Source organism: Pteropus vampyrus, unplaced genomic scaffold, assembly GCF_000151845.1.
Source record: "Pteropus vampyrus isolate Shadow unplaced genomic scaffold, Pvam_2.0 Scaffold37, whole genome shotgun sequence".
Lineage (NCBI taxonomy): Eukaryota > Metazoa > Chordata > Mammalia > Chiroptera > Pteropodidae > Pteropus > Pteropus vampyrus.
Genome location: NW_011888818.1, coordinates 7,241,995 through 7,254,748, shown reverse-complemented (window position 1 = coordinate 7,254,748; position 12,754 = coordinate 7,241,995). Strand labels below are relative to the sequence as shown.

Below are 12,754 nucleotides of genomic sequence, written 5' to 3'. Positions count from 1 at the left end.
TAGCACGATACACACAGGAAACGTTAGCTGTGCGCTTTTGTACTTTATGATCGTGAGGGAAATCACGCGTTTGTTCCCTAAGCATCCCTACCTCTCCACTTTCCAGCAAGAGGCAGGATCACACTTCTCTACCCTTTTTGAAGTTGGCAGGGCCACATGACCGGCTTTGGACAGTGAAACCAGAGATAAGCGGTATCTGTCATTTCCACATAGAAGCTTTATGAGCCACCTTATAATTCGGAGTGTTCCTTTTAGCTGCGCAGTAATCCACAGAGCACATGTCGAGATGAAGCCTACAGCAGACTGGGTTCCTGAGTCACTGCAGTGAGTCTTCCTACCGATTCACACTAGCTAAATGAGCAAGAAACAGATATTTCTCATGTGAACCGGTGAGCTTTAGAGACCAGAACTGCAGCCTAACCTAACCCAGAAGTCCACGAACCATGGCCCTTGAGTCAAGTCCTGCCCACTACTTATATCTGCACATAAAATTTTAATGGAAATAGCCACACTCATTGCTATGTACTGTCTGTAGATGCTTCTGCACTAGAAAAGCAATAGGTGAGTCGATGTGACAGAGACCAGATGGCCTGCAAAGCCAAAAAAATTTACTATCTGGCCCTTCACAGAAAAGTTTGCTGACCTCTGATCTACTCTACCTTGACTGATACAAGCAAAATATAAAAAGTGAGCAAATCCAAATTATTTATAAAACATTTTACACTAGCATAGGGCCTCAGGCAAGTTACTATGATCTGTTAGTGGCTGTGTGTAAAATGGGAGTAATAACAGCATCTACCACATAAAGTGTTAGGACAATGAAATTAATGTTGTAGAACACTTAGAAACAAGAGGCTTGAAAAGGAAATGCTGGAGTACTCAGAAGTAAGGGCAGGGATACGAGCTGGTGGACATAAAATCAGTAAGGCAAAAACCTACTACACTGTAGATAGCCAATAAATGTTTGCAATTACTATCCCAATTATAGAAAAATAAAATATATTTGAATAGAAATAGAAAATAGAAGACAGTAACAAATAATTGTAACAGTGGCAAACTTTTAAAATATTAAGAGGTAGAAGTCGGTTTTTTCCCTTTGTTATATCAATGCGCTTTAAATTTTTCTACAATGAACATATACAAATACAAATGATTTTAACATAAAAGGAAAATCAATGTTTTTTATAAATGCAGAAAATTATATTTCTCTCATTTCATAAAACATCTTTTGTTGACATTCTACAAATGACACCATCCAATAATGTCCCAATACTTTCTTCTGGTGAAGATACTTTATATACCTGTAAAAATAAAAGACAAATTATGACATGCGGATAGTTATGAACTACTAATTTTCATTACACAAACATGTAGAAGTGAAATTACTTTTATTGGGACAATAGTATGAAATTACAAATGGAATGAAAATATGCAAAGTAGGTGGCAATTCATCACTTATGTCAAATTGCCGTTATGGTGGTAACTCTCTAAACATAAAAACCAAATTTGTACCAGTTTTAAAAACATACATCTACACATTAACTTCATACTCAATTTACTATTAGAGATGTACTATGTAAGGTTGATATTTATCTATTCTTTCACAGAGAATGCTTTCATCAACAAAGTTTCTACCTATATGTTATATAAGCCTGTATCTTCCAGTTGTTTGCATCTATAACTCTTTTTCAAGTAATTTTTGTTCTTTTAACTTTTCTTAAAAGTTCAAAAAAAAAAAAAAATAGAAGCACTGCTGATCAACAGCGAACGGCATGGGTACTGTCCTTCATGTAATCTACCACACGCCCTCTACAAATGTGTATTCACAAACCTTTCTAACTTCTGTAACATTTGTTATTTCAGGAAGATTTTCCAGAGAAACTTGATGACCTTCTATCTGGGATAGCAAGTCTTCTTGATCTACTTGTTTTTCTCCATCTTCAATGTAAACAATTAGAATTGAAGTGTCATTTGCTGAGGTACCAAATGTTTTCAAAGCTTCTGAAATCTAAGGAAAAATAAAGACAATGAACCAGTAGTTTCTGTATCTGAAGCATCTCCCCACCTGCCTTCCTCCCGGCTCAGGTTATTTCCATATCCTAAGAGTTCTCTCTGTCTATACTTTTTCTCTTTAATAATCCCTTCTCAACATCTACCAGTTCTGCCTCTAGAACTCTCTGCTCAAAGGTGCACCTTATTCCCATGGAATCGAGCCCAGACCTCTTGGCATGGCACACAAACACCCACTCCTTCTGGCCCCAAGTGAAACCTCAGTCATCCACTCCTGCCCTCTAACCAGTCTGGACTAAGTATCTCATTTCAAATTCTTTGCCTGTACTTATACTCGGTCCTCTGCCTGGAGTGCCCTCATCTTTCAAGGTCCAGTTCAAACGGCACTCCCCATTGTAACTTCTTCCTCACAGACTGCATTGTTCTTTGCTGTTCCCACAGATTTGAATTATTATCCCCATTATATCATTTATCTCAGGGCATCTGAACTTCTGTCTGTTCATCTGCCTTCCTCTGGAACATATTGTTTCTTCTGCTCCTAGAACTGTAACTGGAACAGGTGACAAGCTCAACAGCTGTTTACTGAATTGAATAGTTTCTGGAATTATTTCAAACAATCTCAAAGAAACAAAAATTATCAGGTAATTTTTTCCTCCAGGTACTGGGGAACTCTGTTACCATGCATTTTATAAATTGTTCAAACATCTGTATTTTAAACCATGCCACAGGTTTCCTGATTTTTCTCTTCATATTAGGACATGGATGTATTATTAATAGTAATAACACTACAACTTCATCAGTAAAATCTCTTTTTTTTTTTTACATGCCACATGTGGAATGTCTTCAGTTCAGTAACTTTCATTACTATCAGAAGTTCAAACCACAAACTCTTCTTATGTACTGGGTATGTGAATGAGCATGTTGTGTTCAAGGCTGTTCTAGGTACCACACAGCCTTGTGTTATATGGAGAAGACATGGATTCTTCCTCAAGGACTTAACAAGGAGAATAAAAGATGTGTATGATGACACACAAATATCCATACCTAACGTTTCATCATTTAGATTTAGTTATCTTTTAGAGGGATTTTCCTGATCCCATGTAGCCAGGAGGGACAGATAAACTATCCTCACTTAGCCAAACTTTTGTTTACTTATATGCGAAGAAATTCCAAATCTTCTTTGTCTAGTAAGAGGCAGTGCTAAACCTTAATTCTCTGTCCAGAGCTCTCTTCATTTATCATTTTGGTTGCCATTTACACTAGGTTTACCGGAATTTAGCCTCTGACCCAACACTGGGGAACACATGTTATCAGGACAAGGTCAACAGAAATAAAGTAAGCAAAATTCAGAGTAATTACATGGTTATTTGGGGAAAGGTTGAAAATAACTTCAGTGTATAGAGTTCTCGTCTTCATTTTTCCCAGTTTGTAGAGGTGAACTGCTTTGTTTGCTGCCACAACTACCTGAAATGGATCGATGATCTACCAAGGAGAACAAAAAGAATTACGCACAGAGATTCTGGAGCACTCTGAAGGTGCATGCCCTATCTCCCAGTAACTCTAATGTCAGGCTGTTGCACTTTATCACAGTTCCCATGGACTATATTTTCAAAGTTGCTATCTCAAGGGCCTGGGTGTTCAGAAAATCACAGATTTTTAAAGCTGCAAAAAACAAATAGTAAAAGTTTTAAAAATAACATTTATTGAGGGCTCATTGTATGGCAAAGGCCATATTCTAAACATTTCATACCTGTCTTAATTCCTAAACTACTCTATGAAACCATATTATTAAGCACATGCAGTAGATGAGGACACCAAGGCAAAGAATGTCTGGGTTGGAATCCCAGCTCTGTCACTTACCACCAAGGGAACTTGGGCAAATTCCCTAGTGTTTTATCTGTTAGATGCAGGTGATCGTAGTATTTACTTCACAGAGTTGTTGTGAAGTGAGTTAGCAGCATATGTAAGGCACTGAGAACAATGTAAGTATATGTAAAGCCAGGAACACAGCGAACGCTCTATAAAGGCTGGCTACTACCTGCTCAAAGTCATAACGAATGGCAGAACTGGCATCAAGTCCTGGCAATGTGATTCCACAGTGTGTGCTTTTCACTACTATGCAATGCCTGCTGTGCAGAGATTTTCTCATTCAGATAAGATGGAGATCCAGGCATCTGCCATTATGTCAGAGCCAGACTACAACATTCCTGGTCTCCTAGGGCAGCGCCTGGCATTTCAGCTGCTATTCACTGTTAAATTCAGGCTGGACAAATCTGACTCCACTCCAAAGCTTGGACAAGAACATTTTCCCCAAAGATGACCATTTTAGGGTAACCTATAACATCATGGAAAATTAACATATTCTTAAATGCCCCATACGGCTCACTCATTCTCACTTGTACTTACCATTGTAGGGTTAATTAACGATCCAACGATGGCGCCTTCCATGGCCTTTTTTCTCAAGACTCCAGCATTTTTTACATCTTTAAATAACAGAAGGGTCACCTTGCATTCGGGAAATAGGTCTAGCTGTTGTGTTAACTGCATTTCATAGATAAGCAGGATTCTATTGCATAAAACCAAAAACACAAGTTAACATTATTATTTACAAGTTAACATTGTAATTCATTAACAAACAAATACCTTTGCTAACAAGTACATTTTAAAAGCTTTAATGATAGAATTGTTAAACTAAAATCAACTCCAAAAGCATCCTCATGAGATGTTATCTTTCTAATCCTGATGAGCTGTTCCTTGCTTCGTTAGTCATTCCTGGGAAAGGATCGAGGTTGCTGGCTGGTTCCCAATTGTACAGATGAGGTAAACTCAGATGCATAGCAAGGGCTGCTTCCCCAACCCAACTAGGAGCAGGATACCTGGAACTCTTCAGACTACCGGTTACATATGGAATTAATAAAATCTCACTCCAGCTTATCCTTCTACCTTTCTGATCTCACTCTTTTATTTATATTTTAGCAGAACCGAGTCATATATTAAGGAGAAAATAATTTTACAGGAAAGACATGTGACTCAAAGATTTCATTCACATTTGCAATTTAAGCAGAGTAGGTATAATTATTAAATAATCAACAATACAGGCCGTTTCTTAGACATGTTTTACAAGAAAAGATATAAAACACAAATAAGAGACAACTTGAATAACTAAAAAGACATAACTATATCTTTGGGTAGAAAAACAAAGTATTGCAAAAATGTGATCTCTGAAACAATTTCGATCAAAGTCTTACTGAGATGTTTGGGTGAGGCAATTTGATACGTTCCTTTTAACTTTTTATCTAGTAGGTTCCATTTCTAGGACTTGTCCTCAAGGAACAAATTGGAAACCTGAGAATTTATATTAATAAGATGTCCCTCTCATCATCCTAACAGTAAAAAGCTGAAAACTTGTTTTATCTAATAACAGGGGGACTGGTTCTGACTAAACAGTCATTAAAAACTGAAATCCTGAAGTAGTTAAAGACACGCGAAAATGGCAATAAATAACATTAAGTAAACACATCTGATTGGAAAACAAAACATAAAATGTGGCATAAACTGTGAGGTTTCCAAAAAGGTGCACACAAAGAAAAAAACATTAAAAGGAAAATTCACCAAAAGTTATCCCTGGCTTGGTGGAATTACATTTGACTTTCTGCTACAATCAGGAAAAAAATATCTGTCAATGATGTCCTGGCATACAGCAGTTCAATCTTTATTGTCATGATAATGTCCAATGGAAAATAATGCAGAAAGATATAACAAATATATACCCAATTATACCAAAACGTGTACGCAGAAAACAAAACCTTTAAGAAACACAGCAAAATAGGACCATCTTGGGTAACGGTGTTATAGGTAATTTTTACTGTTCTCTATAAAAAATGTTTGTGTGCATGTTCTGAGTTTTCCACAGGGAGCACACAGCATGTAATGAGTATATATAATCAGGGAGGAAAAAAAATTTCTGGTTTTTGACTTCACACTAGGAGGAAAAGGACACATCAAAATAGTCTTGTTTTCTATAATTCACTCACTCAGTCCGCACATTTAGAATCACCTCAAATCCCGTATCTAACCCAGAAAGATACGGGATTAAACAACATTTTGACCTGTCCACTTCTCTCCACTACCCACTGCCGCCGCCCTAGGCCACCATCTCTCATGTACTGCTGGGGCCACCTAGGAGTGATCGCCTCACAATTCCTGCCCTTCTATCGTACAACCACTACCCGGCAAAGTGATCCTTTCAAAACCGTAAACCAAATCTTGTCCTTCCGCTACTCTTCTGATAAGGCCCCAACTTTACCTCAAAGCGTTCCAGATTCTATGACCAGGGCCCTTCCTCCCTCTTCTGCTGCCAAGTGCACCTCTCCCCCGACTGCGCTCTTTCGCCGCAGTGGCCTCAGCTTCGTCACCAAGCTTTCTCCCCAACTCTGTCCTCTCGGACACGTAGTTCCACTCACTCAATTCCTCCCTCCCTTCAACTCGCTGTTCGGAGTCCATTTCCCAGAGCGCTCAGAGCCCCGGGGCTGGGTCTCTCTTCTACGAGCTCCTTCTTAGCCCTTGTCACAACTTCAGTGATTCGGGAGCTGAGCTGTTTTATGCAGCCTCACCAAGCTGTAGAAACCTTGAGGGGAGAGACTGAGTCTATACCTTCCGTGCTGGATTCCTAGGGCCTGGCCCTGGGAAGGCTCGATAAACAACGGCGGAGGGAACCCCAAGCGTGACTCAAAAAAAAAAAAACGGGTTACAGATGGCCGGTATTGGCCCTCCCGCTCTCCCACCGCCAGCCGCTTCTTCCCAACACTGCCGAGCCACCTCCTGCGCTGGGAGGACTCACCGCCGCCTCCCGCGTTCGTCTGGGAATATCTTCCCCTCGGAAACAAAGCCCTCCACTTCCGGAAGCTTGGTCGCAGCACCGCCCTTACCCGCTCCCACCCCCACTCCGAGGCCGCAAGGTCTTCCCGGTCGCCGCAAAAGGTTCCGGGCCGCCTTCCCTCCCGCCCGCCCTTCCCAGAGCCCTACTTCCTCAGCACTGAGTCCTGTGAACCGACGCGAGTGAGAGCCAGAGCCTCAGATCATCACTTCTGGCGGTTGCGCTGTGCGGAAAGGATGCGGGGTGGAGTCTAGGTGCCAGTCTCGGCCTTGACTCTCACCGGTACTAGGCCTTGGACGCGACGTCTTTACTTTTTTCCTGTGCAAAATCTTGGTCAACGTGTGCTCTACATACATTTGTCTCCGCTAGATGACATTCAAGTTTTTTTTTTTTTTCCCCAGGGCAATTGGTGTTGCAGGAAGCGACACCCCTCAGAGGAAATTCGACTCTCAGACAACCGTGTTAGAGGAAGGAGACTTTATTGGCCGGCGGAGTGCGTGGAGTTACCACCACCGTGCAGGAGCTCCCGTTGGTTCGATTTATTACAGTTTATTTACCAATGCAGTGTCCATGCAAGGGGCGCGTGATTCCCTTAAGGTTTCACGTGTGCTTCATGACTCAGGATAGAATGGGGAGCTTCCGGTGGGAGGTGTTGGGGGGAGGAATTTTCAGGCCACTGTTTTTACAGGTCGTTTATCTTGCGACATTGGCTTATCAGCACTGTTACAGGATTCTCAAACAGAGAGACTCCACACCGAGGCTATAAGCAGGAAGCACTTATTAATACCAGCACCTGCTCAGCAGAATGCTATCCAAAGGCTGAGCCCCAATTGTAACATAACAGGCAGTTTTATAGTTTGTTATTCCTACACAGCTACTGAAATAAGGACATTAGTTGGCTGGCAAGCCATGAATCAACAGGTGTGAGCTGGAGAGTCCTTGAGGTGGGGGAGGTAGCTATGGGAAAGCATGTTAGCTGAGAGTCCTGGAAGGGGGAGAGGGCAGTTAGGAATTGGCTTTAACCAGCTGAGTCAGTCATTTCTGCAAGCCTTTTCCTTTGCATTTTTCAGAATCCTCCTCTCCTCAATTAGTGGGGCTCAAGCTACCTTTTTGCTTTCCTAGAGTTCATTTAGGGAGGATCTCGTATATCCCACCATGCTTGGCGATTTGCCCTGAGTACTTAAGAGATCAATGACTACATTAATAAAGTCAACCTCTCTTCATCTACCAGGCTCTGGAATTTGGTTTGTCATCGCTGAGAGGAGGTAATCCCCTGAATAAGCTGTAGAGAATATTTTCCATGTTCTTTATAGGTTGGGGCTCATCTTAGTCAATACTTTCCTTTACACAGGAATGCGTTGGTTTATAGGGGTGAGCACAGCTGCCTTCCTTTACACTGGAAGACAGGTAAACAACAAATACAGCTGTTGTGTGCATTTGTGCTATGGAGGAAAAAATAAATGGGAGAAAGTCCAGAAGTGAGTGTATTACTATTTTTAATAGAATGGTTAAGAAATATCTCACCAAACAGGGCCATGTGAACAGTGACTAGAGGAGGTCCGGAAGCAAGCTGTGTGTATATGGGAAATCAGCATTCCGGGCAACAAAGAGAGTTCAAAGGCTCTGAGACACATAATAAGGCCTTAGCCTGTTTTCGGGATAGCAAAGAGAAGCGTGTGGCTTGAACACAATGGGAATATATATGGGAGAAAATTATTTATCCTGATAAAAGACTGGTATCCAGATTCTGTAAAGAAGTCCTACAACTCAAACACAAGAGAAACAACCTAATTAAGAATGGGAGACATATTTAAACAGACACGCCACAATCGATATATAAAAGGTCAACAAAAACATGAACAGATGCTCAACGTCATTAACCATCAGAGGTATGCAAATTGAAAATGAAATGAGATGACTACTCAAACACCCATGTGATGACTAAAATTTAAAAGACTGAGAATATCAAGTGTTGTCCAACATGTGGAACAACTGAAATCCTCAAGTATTGTTGGTCTCAAGAAAACATAAAACCACTTTAGAAAAGACTTTGGCAGTTTCTTGGCAAATTACATATAATTTAATAATCAAAAGTTATTTATAAAATATATGTACCATACCCAGAAATTTCACTCCTTGGTATTTACCCTTGAGAAATGAAAACGTTTGTCCAAAGGATTATACTGCAACTGTGCAATAAATCAACTACTGCTACATATAATAACGGGTGAATCTTAAAATAATTACGGGGAATGAAAAAAAGACATAAAAATAGTACATGCTGTATGATGCCATTTATATAAAACTATAGTGGCAGAAAGCAGATCAGTGGTAGCTTGGTTAAAGAGCCTGGAGTGGAAAAGGGGAATTACAAAGGGGCACATGGAAACTTTGGGGTAATAGGTATGTTTTATCTTGTAATGGTTTCACGTCAAATGTATCAAATTGTACACTTTAAAAAATGTATAATGTAATGTGTGTTAATTATATTTCTAAAGCTGTTTTAAAAATCACAATGAGACAACACTACATCTGTATTAGAACAACAAGAATAAAAGAAAAAACTGACAATACTGTGCTGGTGAGAATATGAGTAACTGGAACTCCTCTACCTTGTTGGCAGGGATGTAAAATTGTACTCTGGCAGTTTCTTATAAAATCGAACACACTCCAAAGCAGCAATCCCGCTCTAAAGGAAAACATATGCTCATAAAAACCTTTACACGATATTTTTAGCATCTTTGTTCAAGAGTCAAAAAGTGGAAATAACCTAATCCTTTGCCTGGCAGAAGGATAAACAAATTGTGGTAGATCCATATAACAGAATACTGACTAATGAAAAAGGAATTAACTATAGATCACTCAGTGACATAGATGACTCTCAAAAGCATTACAATGAATGAAAGAAGTCACATTCACAAAGTTATATACTGTATGATTCCACTTACATGACATTCCAAAAAAGGCAAAACTACAGGGACTGAAAACATATCAGTGGTTGCCAGAGTGTAGGGTTGTTGGGAGTAGTAGGTTGCAAAGTGACATGAGGGAATTTTCGGGAGTGATGAAACTGTACTCAATTATAGTTATAAAACTGAATGTATCTGTCAAAACTCATAGAACTATACACTAAAAAAAGAATGAGTTTTACTGTTTTTTAAAGTCATCTCAGAGGTTAAAATGATCTCTACCTAAAGTTGCAGAAGAGAGATCATTATGCATCATAAAATTAGTTCAAAAGATCTGATTTAATGAAGTGTTAACTGAGAACTTTCATAAAATCAACCTTGTTCTCTTCTGTAATATACAGGCTTGCATAAATATGCATAACTGTTACCATCTGTTAAAATGAATCTAACCTTGGTAGTGTTATCTGAACAAGTGGATCCTGGAAGACACCCAGACTTCAAAATCTGTTCCCATGTCATGTGAAAATAACCTGCAAAATGAAACCTGTACTTCTTGAAAAACTGTTACCTTGGATGTAATTGACATTTCTCAATTCCTAAAAGGTATAAATATTTGTAGGACCTCAATGTCAAATCGGTAGAAGAACTCTGATACTTCCCACTCTTATATGCATGGTTGACCAACTAAAACGACTCTGCCAGATTAACAAATACTTGACTGTCTTACCTAGGTCCTCTAGAAAGCAGAGCCTAAGGCAAGGAATAAAGGGCTGGTGTTTTATTTGAGGGGTTTGGAAAAAGGAAAGTGAAGCAAGGAAAGATGCAAAGCAATGTAAGGTAATGGATTTCCTCACTGGCCGACTTCATAATGAGCCAGAAAGACACACTGGTTGGCATGATTGTTCACTCAGCAGGCTGGACTTTTCTGGACTTAAAAGGAAAAACCATTCCTGAGAGGTCTATAGGAAACAGGAGGGGGAATTTACCTGCCAAACAACTCCTGTCTTTTGTGTTCCATTTATCAAGTCGGCTGTGGGAGCTAACTCTTCCACACTTCTGATCATCATCTCACTCAGATCCTGAGGCATTTCCTCCAAACCTAAAATGGAGGGATGACTGAGCAGAGAGACGGCTTGCTGGGGGTGTCATGACAACCATGCAGGCCCAGTTTAACCTGGGCTCTGGTCAGCTTAGAGAGCACAATAAGGTTTGCTGGCAAGGCAATAAAGAAGAGTGTGGTCTAGGTGACAGATGGCACAATCATGAAAGAGAGGGTTGAAGACATGTGAGACCGGGCTTAGAATCTGTTTCATATAACAGGAGATATAAATTAAATCAATGCTAAATGCTGAAAGTAGGTACCGTAAAGAAAAATAATCAGTAGGGGAATAGAGTTGGGAAAAAGGTTTTACTGAGGGAATGGGGCTTCGAAAATGAGAATGATTTGCTCACAGAGACCACAGGAGAGCTATTACAGCCAAGCAACAACCTGTAAGAGAAAAACATGGTGGCAGAAATGTGTGCAACATAACATACTCAAAAAATGGCTGGCACACTGATAAATGGAGTGGGACAGGACAGAAACTTTGAAAAGTCAGCTGGGAGTCAGATCACAGAAAACCTCGACAAGGAGTCAGAAGTGGATTCTGAAAGCCAATAGCCACTCAAGATTTCCAAGAGAGGAATAATATGAATGAACTTGTTTTCAGGACATAATTTGGGGGCAGTTTTTAGAAGTACATTAGAAAGGTGGTTCAGAGAAGACTCTGGATGGGGTCTCCCTCTATAGTAGAAGTGTTTGTGGTTGATCCTCTAAGATCAAATCATGACTTAGGGTATTCAATGGCATATACTCCCAGGACATGATGCATAAAAATTAAGATTACCAGACTGAGGGTAAACCCCAAACCCAATTTTATTGACTTATTTACAGTCTCATTACATTGACTGGGTTGAACTCATACCTATATCTCTACTCCCTATTCAAAATGACAGTAAAGGAATTTTTACAGAAGAAAAACTCAGAAGAAAATGGGAGATATGACAAATGGTACATGAGAGAGAACAATATAATTATCAGAGATGGTAATGGTCACAATGGAGAAAAATAAAACTCAAGTGTGTAAAGCATGGGAAAGTAAACACGAAGTAAGCTAACCACCTTACTCCAAATCCACAACACAACCAGGGCTTCCATCTGCCTTAAATGCCTCAATCCTAAGTACAGAAAAATGGGTAAAAGTCTCCAGATATTTCAGTAACACCTTCAATATGAGAGATAGGCATCAGCAAAACGGGGAAAAAGAATAGAATAATCTAAACATAATTGATAACTTCAGAGAAAAATAATACATTCATTAAAAAAGAATCAATTCACAAATACACGCTCCTCCAACATGTACATCACTGACATTGTGTATTTGTAAATCTTAAAATAGGGATGAGGACTATGATAAAAAAAAATTGAGGTTTTAATGTGTACTTGTTACAGTTAGTGGTGATAATCATTTGTCAGGACATATTTTCCTTGCAATATTAATATCTAAGATTTTTTTCAATGAAGTATTTGGGAAAAAATGCCATTTGGAAAGATTTCAAACAAAAACAAGTCTGATGTGTTTCTCCTATCCACGTTAGAACTGTTACAATAGTATTAGAGAGCTGGGGGATTAATTAGTGACAGGTGCACAGAAAAGAGGCAAACAAATGAGGCAAGGAAGAGGGGGAAAAAGAGGTATAAGAAAAACGTAATCGTGGTATACTATGGCTCAGGGGTGAATGATACTTACCTAGCAAATAACTTGAACTTAGAGTATTGATTTAACCAAAAGTTGGGAAAATAATTACACTGAAAAGATGAGGTAACAGAAATGCATACGTGGGTAGACACTGTTAAAAAGCTAAATCCTCATGTTCCACAGGAGGAAGTCAATAGATAATATCACAAATTGGAAATTCA

General features: G+C 39.5%; 1 protein-coding gene across 4 annotated transcripts; it reads right to left on the bottom strand.

Moving 5' to 3' along the window:
• Window positions 1-1,038: 1,038 nt before the first annotated feature.
• TPRKB (TP53RK binding protein) lies at window positions 1,039-6,953 on the bottom strand. 4 transcript variants are annotated; one of them, XM_011358149.2, is made up of 5 exons: window positions 6,851-6,953; window positions 4,417-4,576; window positions 3,370-3,492; window positions 1,832-2,008; window positions 1,039-1,301 (listed from the first exon to the last, which is right to left on the bottom strand). In XM_011358149.2, exons 2-5 carry the CDS (start codon window positions 4,555-4,557, stop codon window positions 1,215-1,217), a joined length of 528 nt encoding a protein of 175 aa, XP_011356451.1. In that variant the 5' UTR covers window positions 4,558-4,576; window positions 6,851-6,953; the 3' UTR covers window positions 1,039-1,214. The 4 variants fall into 4 exon arrangements, with proteins under 4 accessions (XP_011356451.1, XP_011356449.1, XP_011356448.1 ...); XM_011358147.2 differs by lacking the exon at window positions 6,851-6,953 and adding an exon at window positions 6,664-6,829; XM_011358146.2 differs by lacking the exon at window positions 6,851-6,953 and adding an exon at window positions 6,317-6,657.
• Between the last annotated feature and the right edge of the window lie 5,801 nt (window positions 6,954-12,754).